Source organism: Arvicanthis niloticus, chromosome 27 (assembly GCF_011762505.2).
Source record: "Arvicanthis niloticus isolate mArvNil1 chromosome 27, mArvNil1.pat.X, whole genome shotgun sequence".
Lineage (NCBI taxonomy): Eukaryota > Metazoa > Chordata > Mammalia > Rodentia > Muridae > Arvicanthis > Arvicanthis niloticus.
Window position 1 is genome coordinate 13297039 of NC_133435.1, and position 26574 is coordinate 13323612.

General features: G+C 36.2%; 1 protein-coding gene across 1 annotated transcript in view; it reads right to left on the reverse strand.

Annotated features, from left to right (window-relative positions):
• The window catches only part of Gucy1a2 (guanylate cyclase 1 soluble subunit alpha 2), a 277967-nt gene that overhangs the window by 221419 nt on the left and 29974 nt on the right, over positions 1-26574 (reverse strand). The window contains exons 2-3 of the mRNA XM_076926158.1: positions 26013-26074; positions 12756-12877 (exon numbers count right to left, since the gene is read on the reverse strand). Coding sequence (XP_076782273.1) covers positions 12756-12877; positions 26013-26074 — 184 coding nt within the window. The remainder of the gene's footprint in view (positions 1-12755; positions 12878-26012; positions 26075-26574) is intronic.

The window sequence follows — 26574 nt, forward strand, 5'->3', positions numbered from 1 at the left end:
TTTTAGATGTTTTTCTATTGCCTTGTAACCCTAGAAACTTCCTCCACCATTTAACTAAAAATTTAGTTTCTAAAATATCATGACCACAAGCTTCAATATAGCAAGAAAATTGTTATTGGGGGCATAAGGATAAGAATAGTCAGGAAGGGAAGGATGGAAATTTTAGAAGATAAGATGTTATTTATACTTGCTTAGGAGAGCAACTTTTAAGTATAAAATGAACTCACTTAAGCTCTGTAGTTTTTATATAGTAACTGTTTAAAAAAATCAAACAGATACATGACTAGAACTGACTCTGATTAAGAACTCATACACAGAGCATCCACTTAACATTATGGCTTGTTCTAAGTGAAGATTCCCTTAACTCATTGTACATGTGGAGGTACAAAAGAGCTGAACATTACTAATGATGGCAGCAGTTCTGAAGCTAAATGCAGCATTATTTAATGATTGATTGGTGGGCTATTTGAAATAACTTCCATGGTATTTAAAATGTCTGGAAAGCAATAAAAAAATCAGAATCTACACAGAGGAATATATTAATGATTGATGAGGCTTTTGAATTTAGGCAAAGTATTGAGAAAACCTAAAATTATCATAATATAATAGTAACAGAATTTTTAAAAGAAATGTGTGTGTCCCACTGACTCTGTCACTTACTGAATTATCAAGACAGTAGGTAAGTTAGGCAATGTATGTAGTTGGAAATTTTATTTTTACTGTTATATTCTTATGGATGCACTGTATCTTCTATGTAGACAAAAACACTTTCTAGAAGCTAGTTGTCCAGTGTGATACCAACTGCTGTGTAGTACTGAATGAATAGAATAAGACAATGTTCACACAGAAAATCTACAAGGTCTATATTACAAAATGAGGTTACAAGTAAGAGAGAATAAAACCAAAGAGTAAACTTCATAGGATAATTTCTAGTCTGGACACTGATTATAGAATCTGTTATTTTACTGACAATATTAAGAAAACCAAAGTATATTTAATTATAAAGAGACATCATAATATCTTTATTGAACCTAATGCTTGACATATTAGTTTTATTAAGTTTAGCATTTTTGTTGATGTTTTAACTGGGACTCCAGCCTAGTAAAACAAAAACCAAAAAACAAAAAGAAGATGAAGAAGAAGAAGGAGAAGAAGAAGAAGAAGAAGAAGAAGAAGAAGAAGAAGAAGAAGAAATCGTATAAGACACAGAATTATTTAAATATAGTTTAACTTTTAGCAAAAAATTCATACTTTTGTTAACATAATTTTTAACTTAGAGGTAAATTGGAAAATAGCAAAACCTTAAAATTCCAAGTTATTTTACCAATTACTTTATAATATGTTCTTATTTATTCTCACTTCCTTCAACCCTCCTCCTTTCCATTTCATACATACACGTACACACTACACACACACACAAACACACACAAAACATACATTCCATTTGAAGACATCAAACATCATTAGCCCTTACCACTAATGCTTTTACTGTATTTTGATAGTAGATGATCATGTAATCCTCAGTGTATATTGACCTTTTGCTGGCTATCTCAATAATTTATTTTATAGCTAATTATTCAAGCATGATATTTCTCATCTGTTCCTTTTTTCTCTGGAGTATTTTCTTTTTTTTTTTTTAGACCATTTCTTCAACCTTTCAAATCAGCATTCTATATTGGATACGAAATCAGGAAATACCTCTATGGCTAAAATTACCATTGGTGAAAAGTTTTTGTAGGCCTTGGAAATATAGTTCATTGATAGGGCCTTTTCTATCATGTCAGGGGCCTTGGTTTCAACTTCTATTATTGCCAAAAACCAGACAAAAAGGTACTTCAAAATATTTGTAATTAAATCAGTGGCAGGAGTAAAACAATGTACTGACAGTAAAGTGCAGTAATATATATGTACAGGGTTTGGAAGATTGGTTTAACAAACACAAATAGTACTTCTAATGTGATACAATTTTTTTCTAGGCAGAAATAGTTATTTTTTAAGTGACAGGTTAAAAAGCATTATTTTCTGAAGTTGAAAAAACTATATTCCAAGTCTTCATTCAGTATTTGTTACCTAAGAGACTTGAAATAAGTGATATTCTTAGCTTTATCAGTTTTATATGTAAAAGTAGATCAATATTTAGTTCTATAGTCCAATAAGAACCAATTAATACCTGTAAATAATAATGAATTCATACCTATAAAAAGTTCCTTTCAAATAGGAATGTAGTTCATACTTCCCTGCATGTGTGAGCTGCTTAAAATAAAACAATACTGATTCTCATTATCATGTAGACTTCAGTCCTTTCCACTCTTTTGTGTCAGTGTCCTTAGCAGCCATCATTCTGATGTTACCTTATTTGTTATTTTGTGTTGTTTCCAATATCTTCCTTCTCATTTTATATCTATTTTTCCTCCTATTCATTACCAGCAACTAGAACAAAAACTACTCAAAGAGATTGCACTGGTGGAAACAGTCCTTGACAACTAACTGTTCCTGTAACACTGCAAGCATTTCCCCATAGATCACACAGACTTCTGTAAGGTAATAATCGTCCCATGTTTAATAAATTGAGATTTAACATAAATCCCAGTGATCATTTAAATTCTCAAGTTAAGGAAATTTTATAGACTTGTAGCAAACTTGATTCTACTTATTTCACAATTTTCTATATAAAATATTAAATATGGGACAAGGCAGTTGGCTAATAATGAATTATGAAGCAAACTTTTAAATGTTTGGTTAATTTCTTTTGCTGCTTTTGCTAATATAGGAGATGGGCAATAAGAATAATGCAAAAAAGAAAAGGCATTTTACTCTCTTTTGTTTATTACTTATGACTATTTTTGTATTTGTGTCTGTATATGGGTATAAGCACATGAGTGTAAATGCCCAGAAAGGCTTGAAGATGCTGAATGCCATGAAGATACAATTATAAATGGTCCTGATAAGGATGTTGGGAAACAAACTCAGGTCCTGTACAAGAACAGTGTGCTTAATCTTAACCATTGAGCCATTTTTCTAGTCTCAAGATTTTTTTTTAACATAAATGAAAAAATAGCCTGAGGTACAGAATCGAATAGAAGAAATGAAAGAAGTATCAGAATGCTGTGGAAAGTAGATAGAACTGAAATCAAAAGAAAGAACAGTTCAAAAATGACGGAAACTTGGTATATTCAATCGGAAAACTCTCAAGACTCTGGAGTAGCTTATCTCTGTCAGGGCTACCTGTCAGGGATGGTGTCTGCTGAGATCCTGGAATACCACATGCAGGATCCTAAACAAACTCAGATCTCAGTCAAACCTCACACAAGTAGACACATCTCTTCCCTCTTAAAGGAGAAAACTATATTCTTCACTTTATTTAATCCCAGACTAAATGTTTCCTCTGGTGACACAATTTATGATTTTAAAAGTACAAATTGACAGAAAAATTTTACCTAAGACTCTCCCGTGAAAAGCTGGCAGTAATCCAGAATTCTGCTAATGTCATATGTGACCATTTATTTTTGGTGTTGGCTTGAACATCAGCCATTGCAGATCGGTGTGACGTAATTACATAAGGTAATGAAGGTGAAATAGATATAGACTAGGTATGTCTATAAAGACAGAAAATCACACATATACACTTGTACACATGCATACATATACAGATACACAAACAATTTAATGAGACATCAGTATCATCAAAAAGGTTTATAAAATATAGAAAAAGAAAATGAAAGAAACGAGATGATGTGAGGAGGTGAGATGAGTGGGAGGCAGGGAATGGATGGGGGAAAGACGGGGAAGGAGGGAAAGGAGGGGAGAATATGGAAGAGTCCTAGACTTTGAGTTCAGAAGCAGAACTGAAGTTCTAGAGAGAAATGAAAGTGAATTAAAGAACAAAAAGGTAAAGTGCAAAGTAACAAACTACTGTCTCCAGTTTTCCAACAGTGAAAATAGAACGAATTCACCATCTTTGCCAAGAGAATAACTAGCCTTTCAGCCAAGGTGTCAGGTGATGGATTCTCAAAAGAACCAAGGAGGGAACTTAGCTTTAAAATCACTGCTCTGGAAACAAGAAATCAGAATATCTTATTATTATGACCACAGGCTACTTTTCTAAATGTCCTCGATGATCCTACCATACAATTCCTTGGAGTATATGAAATATGTTGTTATCGAGTCTGAAATAAAGATAATGATTACTTGGATTGAGATTCCAATCAATAATGCAATTTTTATTGCCCTAGGGAATGGTAAATGAATGGATTTATGACAATTATTTTTTTAATTAATATTCTGAGTTGCATTTTCCACTCTCTTCTTGTCTAGCTTCCAACAATGTTCTATACTGGCAATTATGTATTATTCAGATATTAATTCAACATCTTTGCTTATAGAAATTGCATTTAGGGGAGCTGCAGATATAGCTTAACAGCTATGAGCACTGGCTATTCTTCAAAAAAAAAAAAAAAAAAAAAAAAAAGATCTAAACTCCAGGCTCATAAGAATGGCAAACTATAAAGCACAAAATGACAGTATTTGGATTCACTCTTTTCTAACATAAACTTTTTTATTAATTTTTAAGAATTAAAATATGTAGGAGACTCAAAATGAAGCTATGCTCCTAAGAAAGAGCAGTGTAAATGGAGAAATAAGGAATATACAAAATCAATACAAAATCAACAGAAAAAGCTCAAGAGTTAATTAGCAAAAGCCCTCAAATAAAAACAAAGGCTTAGAAGAAGACTTTTTATTCAAGTTGATTTTTTAAAAAGTAGCTAAAGAAAAAGAGTACATGGATAGTAGTCATGACATAATTATAATTTTTTAGATAGAGTGGCAAGAAGTAAAGCAAATTGTGTATTTGACAGTTGATGATCCAATATTATGTATTTATGAATTTAGGAAAACTTCCTTCTAACTCAGAAAGAGGTAAGCCCCAAATAAGTGTTGTTTCATAATAGAAGCTGAAGTCAGTAGGGAGGCTGTGGGTTTTCTCACAGCCTCTCTGTGGCTGTCTTTTACAGATTATAGACCCAGCCACTGCTTCTGATCACACACTGTGCTTCCTAATCCACATGATGTGACAAGTCTCCAGCACAGCCTTAATACTGACATCATGACTAGAACCCTATGAAATTATGAGCAAAAATAAGTCCCCCATCTCTTATTTGACGAAGCATTAGCATCACAGTGGTGTAAAAATAAGTAATATAAAACAGACATTCTGCTTGTACTACATGTTAAAGGTATGACTCTAGTCAAACAGGCTGACCTATCGTGGTTTTCATTTATTTTGTTCAATATCAGAGATAAGTACTTAATCTTTATTTTTTGCATGGGAGAACATTTTCAGACAATGAGCACTAGTAATGTGGGGGAAAGAAAACCCCACATTCATGACTTTAATTCTGGACATTTTAGTAGAGTTTTATTTATTAGTCATTGAGAGTTTTAGATAGATAGATAGATAGATAGATAGATAGATAGATAGATAGATAGATAGATAATACACAGATGATAGATAAATGTTAGATAGACAGGCAGATAGATGATAGTACAAGAGACTACATTTACAAATCTTATACTGTCAGCATCAGCAACAGAGTCTAATTTTTGTCACATTCCTTTAAAGTTATTCTCAAATTCCTAAAATCTTTTTACTCCTCATGATACAGTGCTACCTAACTCTATCCTTGAGATTTATTTTTATGAAAGCAAAACAGAGCTTTTAATGGATTAGCGCCATGGGTGCTAATCAATAATTAATGCATGTTTTACACAGTTTCTACACAAAGTATTAAAGTTTTGGGAAAGCACTCAGAATTACAAAACAGTATAAAATATTAAATAGAATATGTATTTGTGAAATCATACAAAGGTAGCAGAGGTTGTTTTTATTCATTCAACTTTTAATGAGAAACAGACAGGGAAACATGAGAATTGCTAAGCTTTAAAAACACTATTAATATTAAATTCTAGAGACAATAAATGACACTGCTTCTCAGTCTTCAGCATACTGCGGTAAAAAGGCAAATGTCACTATTATTTTGTCAGGTGGGACCAGAAAAAAAAAAATCCCTCCAGTCACACAACAATTATAAAACCAAATGCACAGAACAAAGAAAGAATACTGAAAGCAGTAAGAAAAAAAAAAAAAAAAAGGTCAAGTAACATATAAAGACAGACCTATCAGAATTACATTAGACTTCTCGACAGAGACTTTAAAGCCAGAGAATCTTGGACAAATGTCATACAGACCCTAAGAGAACAAAATTGCCAGTCCAGATTACTATACCCAGCAAAAATTTCGATTACCATAGATGGAAAAAGCAAGGTACTCCAAGAAAAAAACAAATTTAGACAATATCTTTACGAATCCATCCCTAAAGAGAATAATAGAAGGAAAGTCCAACAAAAGGAGGGAAACTACACCCAAGAAAAAGCAAGAAAATAATCTTTTCACAACACACCCCAAAGAAGAGAAACACACAAACATAATTTCGCCTCTAACAACACAAATAACAGGAAGCAACAATCATTGGTCCCTAATATCTCTCAACATCAGCAGATTCAATCCCCAATAAAAAGACAAAGGATACATGAACAGGACCCAGCATTTTGCTACATACAGGAAGCATACCTCAGTGACAAAGGCAGAAACTACCTCAAAAATAAAAGGCTGGGAAATTTTTTTCCAAGCAAATTACCCCACGAAACAAGCAGGAGTAGCCATTCTTATATTCAATAAAATAGACTTTCAACCAAAAGTTATCAAAAAAGATGGGGAAGAACACTATATACTCATCAAAAAAATCCACCAAGATGAACTCTCAATTCTGAGCATCTATACCCCCAAATGAGAGGGCAGCCACATTCATAAAAGAAACTTTACTGAATCTCAAATCACACATTGAGTCTCACACAATAATAGGAGATTTCAATGCCCCTCTTATCAATGCACAACTTATTGAAACAAAAACTAAACACAAACACAGAGAAACTAAAAGAAGTTATGTACCAAATGGATTTAGCAGATATACACAGAATAGTTTACCCTAAAACAAAAGAATATGCCTTCTTCTCAGCATCTCATGGTACTTCTCAAAAACTGACCATATAAACAGACACAAAACAAACCCACACAGATACAAGAGCATTGAATTAATCATATGTATTCTAACAGACAAGACTAAGACTGGTCTTCAATAACAACAAAAAGTACACATACACATGGACACTGTACAACTCTCTACTCAATGATAAATTGGTCAGGAAAGAAATAAAGAAAGAACTTAAAGACATTTTAGAATTTAATGTAAATGAAGGCACAACATACTCAAACTTGTCAGACACAATGAAAATATTGCTAAGAGGAAAGCACTATCCCTGAGTGCCTCCATAAAAAAATTGGAGAGATCATACACTATCTGCTTAGCATCATATCTGCAAGCTCGAGAACAAAAAGAAACAAATACACTCAAGAGGAGTAGATGGCAGGAAATAATAAAACTCAGGGCTGAAATCAACTAAGTAGAAACAAAGAGAACTATATGAAGAAACAACAAAACTAGCAGCTGGTTCTTTGAAAAAAATCAACAAGATAGATAAACTCTTAGCCAAACTAACCAGAAGACACAGAGACAGTATCCAAGTTAACAGAATCAGGAATGAAAAGGAGACATAACAACAGAAACTGATGAAATTCAAAAAGTAGATCCTACTATAAAAGTCTATATTAAACAAAACTGGGAAATCTAGATGAAATGGCTAATTTTCTAGACATATACCAGGTACCAAAGTTAAATCAGAATCAGATAAACCATCTATCTAAACAGTTCATCGGCCCCTAAGTAAATAGTAGTAGTCATTGGAAGTCTCCCAACCAAAAACTGCCCAGAGTCAGATGGTTTAGTGCAGAATTCTATCAGACTGTCAAAGAAGATGTAATAAGAATACTTCTCAAACTATTCCAAAAAATAGAAACAGAAGAAACACTATGCAATTCTTCCTATGATGCCACAGTTACAGGTACCTAAACCGCTAAAAGACCTGACAAAGAGAGAGAACATCAGACCAATTTCTTTTATGAATATTAATGCAAAAATACTCAACAAAATTCTTGCAAAGTAAACCAAAAAACACATCTAAACAATCATTCACCATGATTAAGTAGGCTTCATCCCAGGAATGCAGAAAGGGTTGAATACACAGAAATCCATTAATTTAATCCACAATATAAACAAACTAAAGAAAAAAGTACATGATAATCTCATTAGATTCTGAAAAGTCTTTGACAAAAAGCAATACTCACTCATTTTGAAAAAGATTAGAGAAATCAGGAATTCAAGGTCCATACATAAATATACTAAGAGGAATATACAGCAAAACAATAGCTAACATCAAAATAAATAGAGAGAAACTCAAAGCAATCCCATCAAAATCAGGGACAAGACAAGGCTGCCCACTCTCTTCTGACCTATCCAATATAGTACTCAAGAACAATTAGACAACAAAAGGAGATCAAACGTACAGAAATTTGGAAGGAGGAAATCAAGATATCACTACATCAAGGTGATGTGAAAGTATACATAAGCAACCCCAAATATTTTACCAGAAAGTTCCTATAGCTGATAAGCAAGTTGAGTAAAGTGGCTGGATATAAAATTAACTCAAATCAGTAGCCTTCCTCTACTCAAAGGATAAATGGTCTGAGAAAGAAATTGGGAAAAGAACAGCCTTCACAATAGTAACAAATAATATAAAATATCTTGATGTGACTCTAACCAAGCAAGTGAAAGATCTGAATGACAAGAATGTCAAGTCACTGAAGAAAGAAATCAAAGATTTCAGAAGATAAAATGATCCATACTCATGGATTGGTAGGATTAACAAAATAAAACTGGCCATCTTACTGAAAGCAATCTAAGGATTCAATGCAATCTCCATCAAAACTCCAACTCAACTCTTCATAGAGTTAGAAAGACCAATTCTCAAATTCATTTGGAATAACAAACCCAGGATAGTGAAAAGTATTCTCAACAATAAAAGAACTTCTGGGAGAATCACTATACTATAGAGCAATCCTGATTAAAAACTACATGGTATCAGTACAGAAACAGGCAGGTAGAGCAATGGAATAAAATCAAAGACCCATAAGTAAACCCACATGCCTATGGTTACTTTATCTTTGACAGAGGAGCCAAAACCAACCAGTGAAAAAGACAACATTTTCAACAAATTGTACTTTCAACTGGAGGTCATCATGTAGAAGAATGCAAATTGATCCGTTCTTATCTCCTTGTACAAAGCTCAAATCCAGTCCAAGAGGATCAGGGACCTCCTCATAAAACCAGGTACACTGAAACTAATAGAAGAGCAAGTGGGGAAGAGCCTTGAACACATGGGCATAGGGGAAATTTTCCTGAAAAGTACACCAAAGGCTTACTCTCTAAGATCAACAATAAACAAATAGGACCTCATAAAATTGAAAAGTTTCTGTAAGGCAAAGGACACTGTCAATAGGACAATAAGGCAACCCACAGATTGGGAAAAGATCTTTACCAACCTTGCATCAGACAGAGGGCTAATATCCAAAATATTCAAAAACTCAAAAAGGTAGACTCCAGAGAACCAAATAACCCCATTCAAAAATGGAGTAGAGAGCTAAACAGAGAATTCTTAACTGAGGAATCTCGAATGGCTGAGAAACACTAAAGAAAATGTTCAACATTCTTAGTTATGAGGGAAATGCAAATCAAAACGACCCTGGGATTCCACCTGACACCCGTCAGAATGGCTAAGATTAAAAACTCAGGTCACAGTAGATGCTGCTGAGGATATGGAGAAAGACGAACACGCCTCTACTGCTGATAGGATGGCAAGTTGGTAAAAATCACTTTGGAAATCAACATGGCTGTTCCTGAGAAAGCTGAAAATAGTTCTACCTGAAGACCTAGCTATACCACTACTGGGCATATACTTAAAAGATTCTCCAATATATAATAAGGACACATGCTCCACTATGTTTATAGCAGCTTTATTTATAATAGCCAGAAACTTGAAACAACCCAGATGTCCTCAACAGAGGAATGGATACAGAAATTGTAGCACTTTTACACAATGGTGTATTACTCAGCTTTTAAAAACAAGGACTTCATGAAATTCACAGGCAAATGGATCAAACTATAAAATATCATCCTGAGTAAGGTAACCCAGACACAAAAGAACACACCTGATATGTACTCACTAATAGGTAGATGTTAGCCCAAAACCTCTCAATGCCCATGGTACAACCCACAGACTATATGGAACTTAGGAGGAAAACGAGGGTGTGGATGCTTCAGTCCTTCATTGAGGGGGATACAGAATGATCACAGGAAGTGGAGGGAGGGGGGTCCTGGGAAGAAGAGAGGAGAGGGAGAAAATAAGGGGGCAGGATCAGGTACTGAAGGGGATGAGAAAGTGGTACAGACAGTCAGAAAATCGAATAAAAATATGTAGTGTGGGGGATGAGGAACTGCAGATAGCCACTGAAGGGTTCCAGATACCAGGGAAATGAGAGGTTCCCAGGACACAATGGAGATGACTTTAGCAGAAATGTGCAGAGAAGGAGAGATAGAACCTATAGTGACCGCCTTCTGTAAATAGGCATGGCCCCTAGTTGAGGGATGGAGCCACACACCCATCACAAAGTTTTTAACCCAGAAGTGTTCCTGTCCAAAGGAAGAAAGGAACAAAAAATGGAACAGAAATTGAAGGAAGGGTCATCTGGAGACTGCCCCACCTGGGAATCCAGCCTGTCTGCAGACACCAAACCCAACACTGTTGCCACTGCCAAGAGGTGCTTGCTGACAGGAACCTGATATGGCTGTTCCTTTGACTGACCAATGCAGATATGGCTGCTTGGAGCCAACCATCAGACTGAGCTCAGGGACCTCAATGGAGAAAGCTGTCAGAAGGACTGGAGGAGCGGAGAGGATTACAACCTCATAGAAAGAACAACATCAGCTGGCTGGACCACCCAGTGCTCCCAGGGACAAGACCATGAACCAAACAGGGAGGGATCCATGGCTCCAGATACATGTGTAGCAGAAGATGGTCTTGTTTGACATCAATGTGAGAGGATGCCCTTGGTGCTGTGGAGGTTTGATGCCCCAGCATAGGGGGATGCTGGATTGGTGGAGCAGAAGAGGTTGGGTGAGTGGGGGGCCACCCACATAAAGGCAAAGGGGAGGGAGAAAAGGAAAGTTGTGAGATAGGGGGCTTGTGGAGGGGTAACCGGGAAGTGGGATATCATTTGAGATGTAAATGAATAGAATGATTAATAATTAATAAGAATGCCATAATTACAGTGATATTTAATTCATTATCGCCAAGAACATGACATGACTTCTCTCTTAATTCTCTACACTCATTCTATCTCTGTCCTTTTATAACTAGCTAAATCCAAGCCATGGTATCAAGTTGCAACATGGTCAAAACAAACACAGCACAGGCCCACGTTTCACTACACCAGTAAACCAGCACAATTTCTGATAAAATACAAATGCCGTTTTATAAGAGTACAAGCATATTTTTACATCTAATGCAAACTAAAATTAGGCTTTGCATACCACTGCTTTTAAATATTCATTTTTTCAGACAACTAAAATTAGATTATCTTGGCATGCAGCAGACATTGGGATTGAAATAATGCAACAATTTAACACTCAAAGTCATAAGCAGAGAGGGCACCATTGATATCTATCTTCTCTTGCGTAAGGGCCTCTTGGGAGCACTCTGCTGTGTTGTCACAATAATTATTAGGAATCTAACATGAAATGAACAGAAATCAATCTGCAAACCATGTGACAGAATGTAGACAGAAGTGGCTACTAATTAGAAGAAAATAATCTTATCTGTGAACAGTTTTTCCCCACACTGGGGTAGGGCTAGGAACCAGGCTTTGGTAAGCAACTGTTTTCTAGGCGTTCAATGCAGGAAGGGGTAGAATCCACAAACAATGAAGGCATTGTTGGTCCTCCAATGGGCTATAGAGTCCTATTTGAGGCATAGAGAAAAATGAGAATTCCAAAAATAACTGAATTATGTTCACCTCAAATGAAGTAAGCAAAATAAAATTAAATGATTTAAAATTAAATAACTTCTGTAAGAAATTAGGGCTAAACAGATTGCAGCTGTGATAGCAGCTATGCAGAGAATTCTTGTACACCAAGGCCTTCATACTTTTCTAGAATCCAGCTCAACTAAAAAACAGAGTGCATGGTCACACTTAGAACAGTACATTTGCCCATATGGGAATATCCAAAATCCTGAAGGAAAATAGTGGTATCTGCAAGATGCACAGTCCCTAGCCCTAAGCCCAAGTATGGCGCCCGGTGGATGACAAGTTTCGCTGATATGCTACAACAAGGATATCCAAGAAATAAAAAGGTATAACCTTGAGAAGAAAGAAAGATCATACAGTTCAAGTGAAGGTAAGCACCAGGGAAGTGTGGATTATATAAGGCTAATATTAATATCATATAAATATTTGAAAATGTTCCCCAAGAAGGTAGGAATTTTTGAGCGTACAAGTAAAGAACTTGTTTGTAATTTACATACAAACATTTTTCATGGGTGTAAAACCAAATATTTAATGGCAAAGTCTTGGTCACCAATGACCATATTCCCCAAACATAAGAGAAAAATGAAACACTCATACCTTTACCTTCCCTTCCCCTCATATTCTCTGTCAGTCATATTAAAAAAACATATAGTTAATATACCGAGTACATTAGCAGTACACCGAAGAATTCCTGAGACATCTTCAATTTCCTCTTTGTTGGAATGGTCTGCATAGGAGCATCTGTTAGAGATATTGTGGAAATTCTTTTCTGCATCCCTATAACTAAGAAGAAAACAAAATTAGCATTCAGAGGAACGTTGGAAAGCATTTACAAATGCACTCGTGTCTACACCAAGTACATACAGTCTATGTTTTTCTGGATAACCACCTTTGAAATAACTGATTGTTTTAAACATAATTCTGTCATAAGCCAAGAGCCCCATTAACATTCAGAGTACAGGACTGTATCTGGAGGCAACTGTTAATTAGAAAGCTCTGGGAAGCATAGTAAAATACATGTAAGATGAAGGAGAAAGGGGAAATGATGAGAAGAGAGGTTTAAGTACAGGGAGGGATGGGAGGATTGGGCAGAGGAAAGGGTAGGAAGGGGGATAACTAATATTGGGCATGTTTGAAAAGTCCAAATGCACATCAACTAGTTGTAAACTTTCTAACAGCGTGGGCAAAAAGTCAGAGTAGAACAGTGATATCAAGTGGAAAGGTAAGTTTAGGTGAAGAGGGGGATTGCAGTTAGGTGAAGAGATGTGGAGTTAGTAACGGTACAACTAACACTATGGATATTCAAAAACAACATATGGAACCTACTGTTTTACAAGATTTTAAAATATGCAGAGTTCCATATAAAAGAGTTTATCTGGAGTTGCCCTACACAGGAGATAATGCTTCTCGCTTCTCCCAGAAGCCATATTTTGCCAAATAAAAGCTCAGTGCCAGATGTGGGATAGTTCTACAACAAGGTTCATGTAAGAAGTATTCCGGACATCACCCAGAGATACATGTTATTGGCATTGCTCTTGGTAACCCTCTATAAACTCATTTTCTTAAGACATGGTGAAATAGGGTTGGTACTGACCAGGAAGCTTCTGCTCTTCTGACTACCTGCCATAGTACCAGAAGGTGCAATCCAGGCTGCTTGGAGGAAAAGTCATCAAGAGTCTTACCCAGCTGTCAACCTTGTAAGCCACAATAACAACCAGTATGGCAAGATATGCCTGTGTGTACAGTAGTGTCATGGATGTTATAGGGTAACCAACTGCTTTTTTTTTTTTTTTATTTACTCTCATGCTTCAAGAGAGGAAAGGCATGCCTGGTAGTGTAAATCTGGAGAAGACCACAGGGTGAATCTCCTATTATTATTTTGCTGAATGGAGGAAATACCAAACTGACGTCTATGTCTGTATCTCTATGTTCATAGAATAATAGTAAAACTCCCAAAACACATTAGGAAAGTTTCTTCTTTCAGTGGAAATGAACAACTTGTCAAAGTATAGAGAATACTTGTCAGCTGAATACTCAGCCATGAATGGGGCATCTATACTACCCACCCAAGGATGTAGAAAATCATTGCAAATTTGTAATGACCAGAAGTTGGGAAGGACTGGACATAGCATGGTCTTCTGGACATGACAACACTAATGAACTCAAAGAGCATCTCCTTAACAGACCTATACAAGATTAAATCAAGTAACATTTCAGCATGAAAGGGGAATGAGCTCAAGAGCCCCCATTCCTAGCAGAGGAGTTATTGATAGTTGAGGGCTTCTGGATAAAGGTCAGTTTCTTTAAAGGTATTACCTTTACTAGGCCAACCATGCAACTCAATTCACTTGCAACCACTTTACAGTTATACTAGCAGTTCAGTTTGGTAGAGTCAGAAGAACAAACATGAATCAGTAGCTCTGTCACTACCTAGCAGAGACAGCCTCTTCAGTATGGCACAAGTCAGCAGAAGTGGGTAGGACAAATAGGAATGTGCCTCTCTCAGCAAAGCAATGAAGATCAGTGAAGATGTGAGATCAATAAGCTCTATCCAGCTCTCTCTATAAGCAAGTCTAGCTCAGCCTCTGTCACTTGTCCATCAAGTTCTATTTATACTCCTTCAAATCATCACATGCCTACCAAGGGTCTTATCTCAGCACAGTTCTTGCCTCAGCTCTTCAGTCTAAAGCTCCATGTGAGTCTGTCTCAGCTGACATCCCTCTATCAATCAGTACAGGTCTGCAGAAGAGGCAAGAATCCTTCACACACCACCAGAAGGTTTTGGGTGCATTTTTTTCTATGGAGTCCCAACAAAAGGAGCTCAACTACACAATGCAAAGTGGACCAATACATGCATGTTGTTTGAGAAGTTCCCTTCATCACAAGTCTTTTCATGTGCTTGTTTTAGCAGAACATCCTTTCACCTGTGTCCACTTCAGCAAAATATTCCTTCATGTGTGTGGCCCAGAAAAAACACCATCCAACACAAATGACTTTTCGAAGAACCCTTATGTTTCTACTTCATCATACTCATTCAGGGAAAAATTCACCAAGATGACATCTCAACTTTGAATATCTATATTCCAGGTTCAAGGACTCACATTTGTGTAAGAAATAATACTAAATGTTAAATCTTATGATGAACTCCACACATTAAGAGACCAACATCCTATTCTCTTCAATGGACAGATTATCAGACAGAAACTAAACAGAAATAATAAAATTAAAGAGATGTTATGAATCAAATAAACCTAACAGATATGTACAGGATATTTCACCACCAAACACAAGTCTCAACAGATAAAAGAAAATTCAAATAACTCCTAGTATCCCACCAGACCACCATGGCTTAAATCTGGACTTCAACAATAACAGAAAGAACAGCATATAATCCCATGGAAACTGAACAGCTCTTTACTAAATAAAACACAGTCATGGAAGATATATGGAAAGAAATTAAAGACTTTCTAGAATTCAATGAAAATGAATGCACAACATACCCAAACTTACGAAATAGGATGAAAGCAGTGCTAGGAGGATATTTCAAAGCACTAAGTGCCTTTGTAAAGAAATTAGTGAATTCTTACAGACTTAACATGCAGTTATAACTTATCACTTATGTTCTCAGGAGTTAACAGTGCACTTAAAAGCTCTAGAGCAAAAAAGAAACAAGTACCCCTAAGAGGAGTAGAATACTAAAACTCAGGGTAAAAATCAACTAATCAGAAATAAAGAGAGCAATACAAAAAAAAAAATCAATGAAAGCAAGAGCTGATTCTTTGAGAAAATCAACAAGGCAGACAAGCACTGAGCCAAACTAACTGGATCTACTGCAACTTAACATGCTAAGGTAGGTTGAAATCTATGGGAGGTCTCCCCTGTTCTGAGGAGAAATGAGGGTGGGACATGGTGGGTAAGATGAGAAGGAGGAACTGGGAGAAGAGGAGGGAGAAGATGAGATTGAGATATAAAAGTAAATAACTAATTAAAGAAAAAAAGGAATGAAGAAAGGAAGAAAGAAAAAACACACACACTAACCTTACCCATATTCATAGCACAGATAACAGCGCTATGAATGAAAGATTAAGTAGAGTAATTAGAGCCTGACAAAATTTGACTTACCATTTTCTAACTCTGAGATCTTATCTAAGGAACATAGTCCATCAGAGTATCTTCTTGCCATATATAACAATGGTCTCTCCTGGAGTACCCATGAGGGACTGCATGACACAATGCCTTTACATGCTGAGGTAGGCTGGAACTTTCTTAGTGGCCTCTGAATGATATCACTATTGAGGACAGTGGTGGCCAAGTGTTTCACATTCCAAAGGGCTGGCCAAGAAGACCAGAATGCTTCTTCAGAAGGCAAACTTGACTCCAACTTTGTTGAACTTAAATCGTTAAAATGAGAAAACTGAGGTACAAAATTTATAATGGACAGAGATGTTAAACTCAGCCACTCAGATTATATCCTTCCTGCACGTAATTTTTTAATTCACTATGCTACTTATGCTACTACTCACGAACTTCTGGATTGTAATTTGTTCATTTAGCCCCTCTCTACCCATCTTTCTAAAAGTTAGTCCCTCATGCATGTCAATCACTAACAAAAACAACGGGATACGGAATAAGCAAGATAAATGAAAAAAACAAAAGATAATAACAGCCAATGATGATCAATATGAAATTACTGGTGATAGTATTATAGAAATGACTGATTTGAAGACTGAGGTCAGAGGAGAGATTCTTGAGGTTAGGTCCTCAGGGAAGACCTTTCAGACGTGATGGCATTCTAGCAAACACCTACATATAGAGAAAAAGTAGAATACAGACATCTGCAAATAGAACATTCAAGAAAATAATATAAATCCCATGACTGATCTTGAGAAATTGGAATGAAATGAAAGGAGGATGGTAGAAGACAATGGGCTTTAAAAAGTAGAGGTCAGATGACAGAGAATTCTGATTTTAATCTATCCTAATGGACAACAATATGGTTTATAAAGACAATTTGAATTGAAATCTCTGAATTAGCAGCATTAGAGTGGCCCAATAACTTGTCAGAAATGTTGAGCTCACCTCAGATTTTTGAAACTAGCAACTCGTTTAATAGACATGAGGGTTAATCTTGGCCGTTACTGAGCGTGTTTATGAAGATGCTTCTAGAAATGATCGACATGTCAGTAAACTGAATGGAAAACAGTCACCTTGAGCATCAGTGCCATTATCTATCCAATAGGGTGGGGATCTGGTATGGGACAAAAGCAAAAGAGGGAGGCTAGCACACTATTATATGCTCAACTCTTCTTAAACAGATAACTCTTCTTGTTGTCATTGCCTGTGGACATTATATTTATCAGCTTTTAAAACCAAATTTACACTACAAATTTTACAAGATGGCTTTCGAACCTGTATCTTCATGCAGGGGGCTTCACTGTTCTTTTTATTCTGTAGCTTCCACTTCTTAGACCAGGCAGCTACTGATTTCACTACAGTGTGCAACTAGACACTGTGAAACTATTCATATTTTGATCATAAATGTCAAACTAATACATTGTCGTGTGTGTGTGTGTATACGTGTGTACATATGTGCACATGTAGATATAAATATATGTAGTTACAAAGTAATTCTAATGCAGATTAATATTTAGGAACCACTGACTTCAAGTAATTTTTAAATCATTCTTTACAATAAAAACTCAGGACAAGTCAACAATGAATAGAAGCCAGAAAACTAGATCAAAATCTCTCAGTAAGAGATGATGATGATAATGATGATGAAGAAGAAGAAGAAGAAGAAGAAGAAGAAGAAGAAGAAGAAGAAGAAGAAGAAGAAGAAGAAGAAGAAGAAGAAGAAGAAGAAGAAGAAGATGATGATAGTGGCAGTGACAACGACAACAGTAGAGAGAGAAAGATTTACCACATAGCATGAATATATTATTTTAGAATTCACTTTTCCAATAAAAGTGATCTCTATGGATAAATACATGAACAACTGAAAAAATTAAAATATAGAATAATTGTGTAAATATGAAGAGCCACTGGTAGAAAGGTTATATTACTCCACAACAAGAGGCTCCTTCCTCTTTGTGATCCTTTGAACAGATAGACGCTCCTAGCTCCAGTGCTAGGTTTTTGGAGGCTGCAAAAAGCCTCCAGGAGTTTCTATGGGAAACAGTTATAAAAACTCAAGGAGTGGTGTATGATACTCTTGATATTTGATGTGTAAAACAGAACAAAGGATACAGTTTTAAGGAAAAAAAGAGGGAAAATTGATAAGGCAAAAATTGAGACCATATTGAGAAATAAAAAAGCACCCATACATAAACTCTGTCACCTCTCCTCCTTTAAATTCTCAATCTGTGGTTTCAAAATTACTCCAAGATTTACTTATGAGAAGTGTAATTTTCAGAAAGTAGAAAAAGAATTTTCTTGTTAGGAATACATCTCTAAAACTATGGAAAATAATGCTTTGTGACACTTACTCTCTATTGTTTAAATTCCCTTAAGTGTAGGAAACACATCAGTTTTCACAGTTAGAAATAACTAAACTGTTTTGTGAGAAGGAACAGCACCTAGGTGTGAAGACATTAGTCCCCAGTGTTAATGATATTAGCTTTTCTCCTTTTTCAGTTTTGTAAAGAGAAATACAAAGCAGACAGCCTTAAAGTCAAATTAAAAAGTTAGAAAAGGAAGCTACCCTTGCCTGGTCTTGTGGCAGGGGCAGACACCTAGCTGGTCTGTTCCCATGAAGAAACAATATCCCGAAACATCCAAGAGGAGCAACTGAACTCAGAGCAGCAGGTAAGAACAATTGCCCACTACCCTAATCCCCAGAGTTACAACTGGGAGCAGGGAGGACTCAGGACCTACCAGGCACCCAAAACCCGCCCCTGCAGAATACAACTCCCCTTCCGCCCCTCGCCTGGTCCTTGTGGCTGGGGCAGACACCTAGCAGGTCTGCTCGCATGAAGACACCATATCCTGAGACATCCTAGAGGATGTCCACTGCACTCAGAGCAGCGGAAACCATAGCCTAAGACATCCTAGAAGAGACACTGCATTCAGAGCAGCAGACACTTAGCTGGTCTGCTACTGTGGAGAAACTATATCCTGAGGCATCATAGAGGATCCACTGTACTCAGAGCAGCTGGAGATCAGGATCACAGATTCACAAAGACATCTGGACCCTGAGGAATTCTAAGACAAGCAAGATAACTGAAAAGACAGGCTCCAGTCAGAAACAGTGAGTGCAGGTAGCACTAAAGTTAACCGGATGGCAAAAGGCAAGCGCAAGAACGTAAGCAACAGAAACCAAAGTTACTTGGCATCATCAGAACCCAGTTCTCCCACCATAGAAAGCCCTGGACACCCCATCACACAGGAAAAGCAGGATACAGAATTAAAATCAGTTCTCATGATGATGAAAGAGGACTTTAAAATGGATATAAATAACACTCTCAAAGAATTTGAGGAGAAAACAGGTAAACAGATAAAAACCCTGAAAGAGGAAACACAAAAATCCCTTAAAGAATTGCAAGAAAACACAACCAAACAGGTGAAGAAATTAAACAAAACCGTCCAGGATCTAAAAAGGAAAGTATAAACAATAAAGAAATCTCAAAGGGAGACTACCCTGGAGATAGTCCTAGGAAAGAAATCAGGAGTCATAGACGCAAGCATCACCAAGACAATACAAGAGACAGACGAGAGAATCTCATGTGCAGAAGATACAATGGAAAACATTGACACAACTGTCAATGCAAATACAAAATGCAAAAAGCTACGAACCCAAAGCATCCAGGACACAATGAGAAGGCCAAATCTAAGAATAATAGGTATAGATGAGGGTGAAGATTCCCAACTTAAAGGGCCAGTAAATATCTTCAACAAAATTATAGAGGAAAACTTCCCTAACCTACAAAAAGAGATGTCCATAAATATACAAGAAGCCTACAGAACTCCAAATAGTAAACTTAAGACCAGAAAAGAAATACCTCCCATCGCATAATAATCAAAACATCAAATGTATAAAACAAAGAAAAAATACTAATAGCAGTAAGAGAAAGGGGTAAAGTAACATATAAAGGCAGACCAATAAGAATTACACCAGACTTCTCACCAGAGACTATAAAAGCCAGAAGATCCTGGACTGATATCATACAGACCATAAGAGAACACAAATGCCAGCCCAGACTACTATACCCAGCAAAACTCTCAGTCAATACTGATGGAGAAACCAAGATATTCCATGACAAAACCAAATTTACACAATATCCTCCCACAAATCCAGCACTTTAAAGGATAATTGATCGAAAATTCCAACACAAGGAGGGAAACTACAACCTATAAGAAGCAAGAAAGTAATCTTCCAACAACCCCAAAAGAAGATAGCTTTACAAACATAATTCCACTTCGAATAACAAAAATAAGAGGAAGCAACAATCATTTTTCCTTAATATCTCTTAATATCAATGGACTCAATTCTCCAATAAAAAGACATAGATTCTCAGACTGGATACATAAACAGGAGCCAGAATTTTGCTGCATACAGGAAACACACCTCAGTGAAAAAGACAGATACTACCTCAAAGTAAAAGAATGGAAAACAATTTTCTAAGCAAATGGTCCCAAGAAACAAGCTGGAGTAGCAATTCTAATAACAGATAAAAATCAATTTTCAACCAAAAGTAATCAAAAAAGAAAAGGAAGGATACTTTATACTCAAAGAAAAAAATGTACCAAGATTAACTCTCAATTCTGAACATCTATATACCAAATGCAAGGGCACCCACATACATAAAAGAAACATTACTAAAGCTCAAAGCATACATTGCACCTCACACAATAATAGTGGGGGATTTCAACACCTTACTCTCAGCAATGGACAGATCATGGAAACAGAAACTAAACAGAGACACAATGAAACTAACAGAAGTTATGAATCAAATGGATTTAACTAATATCTACAGAACATTTTATCCTAAAACAAAAGAATATACCTTTTTCTCAGAACCTCATGGTACCTTCTCCAAAATAGACCATTTAACTGGTCACAAAACAGGCCTCCAATAAGATTGGAATAATCCCTTGCACCGTATCAGACCACCATGGACTAAGGCTGGTCTTTAATAATGACAAAAACAATGGAAAGCCCACATACACATGGAAACTGAACAACACTCTACTCAATGATGACTTGGTCAAGGAAAAAATAAAGAAAGAAACTAAAGACTTTTTAAAATTTAATGAAAATGAGGACACATCATACCAAAACTTGTGGGACTCCATGAAAGCAGTACTAAGAGGAAAAATCATAGTTCTAAGTGCCTACAAAAAGAAACTGGAGAGAGCATACACTAACAACTTGACAGCACACCTGAAAGCTTTAAAACAAAAAGAAGCAAATACACCCAAGAGGAGTATACAGCACGAGATAATCAAATTCAGGGTGAAATGAACCAAGTAGAAATAGAAAGAACTATACAAAATATCAACAAAACCAGGAGCTGGTTCTTTGAGAAAATCAACAAGATAGATAAACCATTAGCCAGATTAACCAAAGGGCACAGAGACAGTATCCAAATTAATAAAATCAGAACTGAAAAGAAACACATCACAAAAGAAACTGAGGAAATTAAAAAATCATCAGATCCTACTACAAAGGCCTATACTCAACAAAACTGGAAAATCTAGATGAAATGGACAATTTTCTAGACAGGTACCAGGTACCAAAATTAAATCAGGAGCAGATCAGCCATCTATATAGTCTCATAACCCCTAAAGAAATAGAAGTAGTCATTAAAAGTCTTCCCACCAAAAAAGTCCGGGACCAGATGGTTTTAGTGCAGAATTCTATCAGACCTTCCAGGAAGACCTAATATGAATTCTCTTCAAAGTATTCCACAGAATAGGAACAGAAGGAACACTATCCAATTCGTTCTATGAAACTACAATTACACTCATACCTAAACCAAATTCATTTGGAATAATAAAAAACCTAGGATAGCAAGAACCATTCTCAACAATAAAAAACTTCTGGGGAATCACCATCCCGGACCTCAAACTATACTACAGAGCAATAGTGATAAAAACTGCATGGTATTGGTACAGAGACAGGCAGGAAGATCAATGGAATAGAACTAAAGATCCAGAAATGAACCCACACACCTATGGTCACTTGATCTTTGACAAAGGAGCTAAAACCATCCAGTGGAGAAAAACAGCATTTTCAACAAATAGTGCTGGATCAACTAGAGGTCACCATGTAGAAGAATGCAAATCAATCTGTTCTTATCCCCTTGTACAAAGCTCAAGTCCAAGTAGATAAAGGACCTTCTCATAAAACCAGATACACTGAAACTAATAGAAGAGAAGGTGGGAAAGACCTTTGAATACCTAGGCACAGGGGAAAAGTTCCTGAATAAAACACCAATGGCTTATTCTTTAAGATCAAGAATTGACAAATGGGACCTCATCAAACTGCAAAGCTTCTGTAAGGCAAAGGACACTGTCAACAGGACAAAATGGCAACCAACAGATTGGGAAAAGATCTTTACCAATCCTACATCCGATAGAGGGCTAATATCCAATATATACAAAGAGCTCAAAAAATTAGACTCCAGACAACCAAATAACCCTATTAAAAATGGGGTACAGAGCTAAACAAAGAATTCTCAACTGAGGAAACTTGAATGGCCTAGAGGCACCTTAGGAAATGCTCAACATCCTTAGTCATCAGGGAAATGCAAATGAAAACAACCCTGAGATACCACCTCACACCAGTCAGAATGGCTAAGATCAAAAACTCAGGTGACAGTAGATGCTAGCAAGGATGTGGAGAAAGAACATTCCTCCATTGTCGATCGGATTGCAAGCTTATGCAACCACTTTGGAAATCAGTCTGGCAGTTCTTCAGAAAATTGGACATAGCCTTACCTGAGGACCCAGCGATACCACTCCTGGGCATATACCCAGAAGATGCTCCAACAAATAACAAGGACATGTGCTCTACTATGTTTGTAGCAGCCTTATTTATAGTAGCCAGAAGCTGGAAAGAACACAGATGTCCTTCAACAGAGGAATGGATACAAAAAATGTGGTACATTTACACAATGAAGTATTACTCAGCTATTAAAAATAATGAATTTGAAAAATTCTTAGGTAAATGGATGGAACTAGAAAATATCCTGAGTGAGGTAACCCAATTACAAAAGAACATACATGGTATTTACTCACTGATAATTAAATATTAGCCCAAAAGCTTGAAATAGCCAAGATTCAACCCAGACTACATGAAGGTCATGAAGAAGGAAGACCAAGTGTGGATGCCTCTGTCCTACTTAGAAGGACTAACAAAATACTCAAGGGAGCAAATATGGAAACAAAGTGTGGGACAGAAACTGAAGAAGGGGCCATCTGGAGACTATTCCACCTGGGTATCCATCCCATGTGCAGTCACCAAAGATAGACACTGATATGAAGGTCAAGAAGTGCATGCTGACAAGAGCCTGATATAGCTGTCTCCTTAGAGGTCTGCCAGAGCCTGACATATACAGAGGTGGATGCTCACAGTTAACCACTGATCTGATCAAGTGGTTCCTAATGGAGAAGCTAGAGAGAAGACTGAAGGAGCTGAAAGGGTTTATTGCCCCATGAGGATAGCCACAATACCAACCAACCAGAGCTCCCAAGGTCTAAACTATCAGCCTGGGAGCACATAGGGAGGGACCCATGACTCCATCTGTATATGTAGGGAAGGAGGGCCTTGTTGGGCATAGGTGGGAGAGGAGATTTTTGGTTCCATGAAGGCTGAACACTGAGTTGGGGACGGGGGAATTTGATTGTGAAGAGGTGGGAGTGGGGGGGTAGTTGGGGGGCACATGCTCATAGAAGCAGTAGGAGGAGGGATGGGATAGGAGGTTCCTGGGTGGTGGGAGAAATGGGGTAACGGGATAATATCTGAAATGTAAATATAACATCCAATAAAAATAAATTAAAAATGAAATGCAAAAAAAAAAAAAAAAAGAAAGAAAAAGGAAGCTATACAATGAGAAGTAGGGATGAGGGCAGGCAGAGTCAAGAAAGACAAATGCAATGAGAGTGTAGCCACCTAGCCCCTTAGTCTCCATCAGCATCAAAGCAAATGAAGTCATTGGTGGTCTATATCCACCTATACAACATCCAAGCAAACAGGTTGATGGTCCATTTTAATCAAGTACAGTATCAGGACACCTTGTTATAAACAATTTATCCATAGTCCTTATATTGTGTTAGACAGAATAAAAAGAACTAAGAAAAGACCATTCAACCAATAAGAAGATAATCGTCTCAGTTCATGTCACCATACATTCCAAGAAGAGTTATGGCAGATAAAAGAGAACTCCATCCCACCAATGGCCAAAGGCTGCTCTATAATTATCACGGTGAGGTTAATTATCTAGTTCAATAGAAATATGAGTTCTTCTTCCAATTTGTCCCTATGGCAATGCATTTTGGTTTATAAATAAGAGCATTTTGACTTGATTATTTGATTCCCAAGCAAAGACTGGCACTTATAATTTTTAAAACAACATTTTGACTTCAATCACTGGCATTACCATAAAAATATTTAAAATAATAATAATAACAAATATACAACACTTACTATAATTGACAAATTGTTTAAGTGTATGAACTAAGTTAAGCCACAGAGCAAACTTTAAAAGTAGTAATTTCAATGAGTTATTGGTCTTATTTTAAAATGCACAAGGAAAGGTTAAATTGGCATTCTTTTGCTCCATTAAGATAAACTGTTTTAAATCACTAATGGCATCAAATTAAAAGCCATCTCATAAGTTTAAATATGTTTTCCTTAGCACTGCACTTCTGAGATTTAATGTGTCAAAGTTTCAAAGCAATTGCCACTGAATGACAATCAACACAATAATCAGGTGCTTTAAAGAACATGGCATTATGCGAGGCACTGAAATCACTTTCTATTCTTATGTCTTTCTGTTTTATTTTAATCACATTATATCCTAATTGTCCAAAATGTGAACTATTATGATTCCCATAATATAAAATGATCCCTAATGATATTGCAAGGATTACAAGAGTTTGACTTTTTACAAGCCAAACCATTGCAGCACAAAGAAAATACTAACAAGGTATAGTGACAATATCCATTGTTTTTAATGTTAATTGATTTAATATGACAAGCTAGATTAATCACAAAAATAAATTTTTTTTTTTTTTTTGCTATTTACCAAACTGCTTTTTACTAAGGTCAATCAAAAGTGAATTTAGGCCTATTTATTTGGAGTTTTCTGACTAAAAATTTCTTTCACTGAAATAATATCACCTAATCATGACATCTAATTCGGGGGTTATTAACATAACCATTATATTTTAATAAAATATCTCTGTCCTGGTAAGGTCCTGATTTCTTACTTTTTGATATAAAGTGTTATTAATATATACAATTTCCAAATCCATTTTAAGAAATGAGCTGTAACAGGGAAAACATGCAGCACATGATCCAGGCTAAAACAAGACCTATCTTTAAAGTTGATTGCAGCCAAACTCTATATAAAGGTTCAAAACCCTATTAGAAGCCTCCATTTGGTACCAACAATCCTTTCGTAGTAGTAAAACAAAATTATAAGATTCAGTCTTACAAATGGGAAATTAAAACATAAGAAAGGGGAAAGTGTGAGAAAAATAGAAAAGAGAATTTTATTTTTCATTTAAAAGGAGAAAAAAATAAACCAAAGTATATTTTTACTGTAAAGTACTCTTATTAATTCTCACATATATGTTAACAGACATACACCATGAAGTTGACTTCAAGAGAACACTAACTTATAAGCTCAACAGCTGCACTTGATAAATCACTTTGAATTTTTTCCATAAATAGCCAAAACCCATTTTTACTCACCCGATAACTTGATGCTCATAATACTGCAATGTCCTCTTGAGAGTCATGTGTATCGTCTGAGGCTACAGTATGATAACAAGAATGAAAACACATTATCAGTTCATCAATATGGTTTCCAATTGAAGGACAGGCAGATTTATTTCATAAATGTTGTTACTTTACAGTATCAGTGCATTTTCCATCTGGTCATGTGTATTCCCCAGAGAAACTAAATGAGCCAGTCAGCAAATGCCCAGTTACCCAATGTTGAATGCAATGGTCAATTATTTTTGATGAACTATTAATGAATATTAAATAAAATAATGGCTGCAGTGGAAGGTTTGGAAGCAATGGGAAAAGGCACTACTGGAATGTGACTTGCATCCCTTCCCATGCACTGTGTATAATCCCTGTGAGATGCTGACTAGCTGAAAATTCACACCTTATTTGTTCTTTGATGCTGTAATGAGACTTTCAAAGGTAATCTGGACATAACAGTGAATTGAGTTAAAAATTTCAACTCTAAATTACATATTTTAAGCTTGAACCTTAAGCTTTTATATTAGTTTTGTATGTCAAAGGA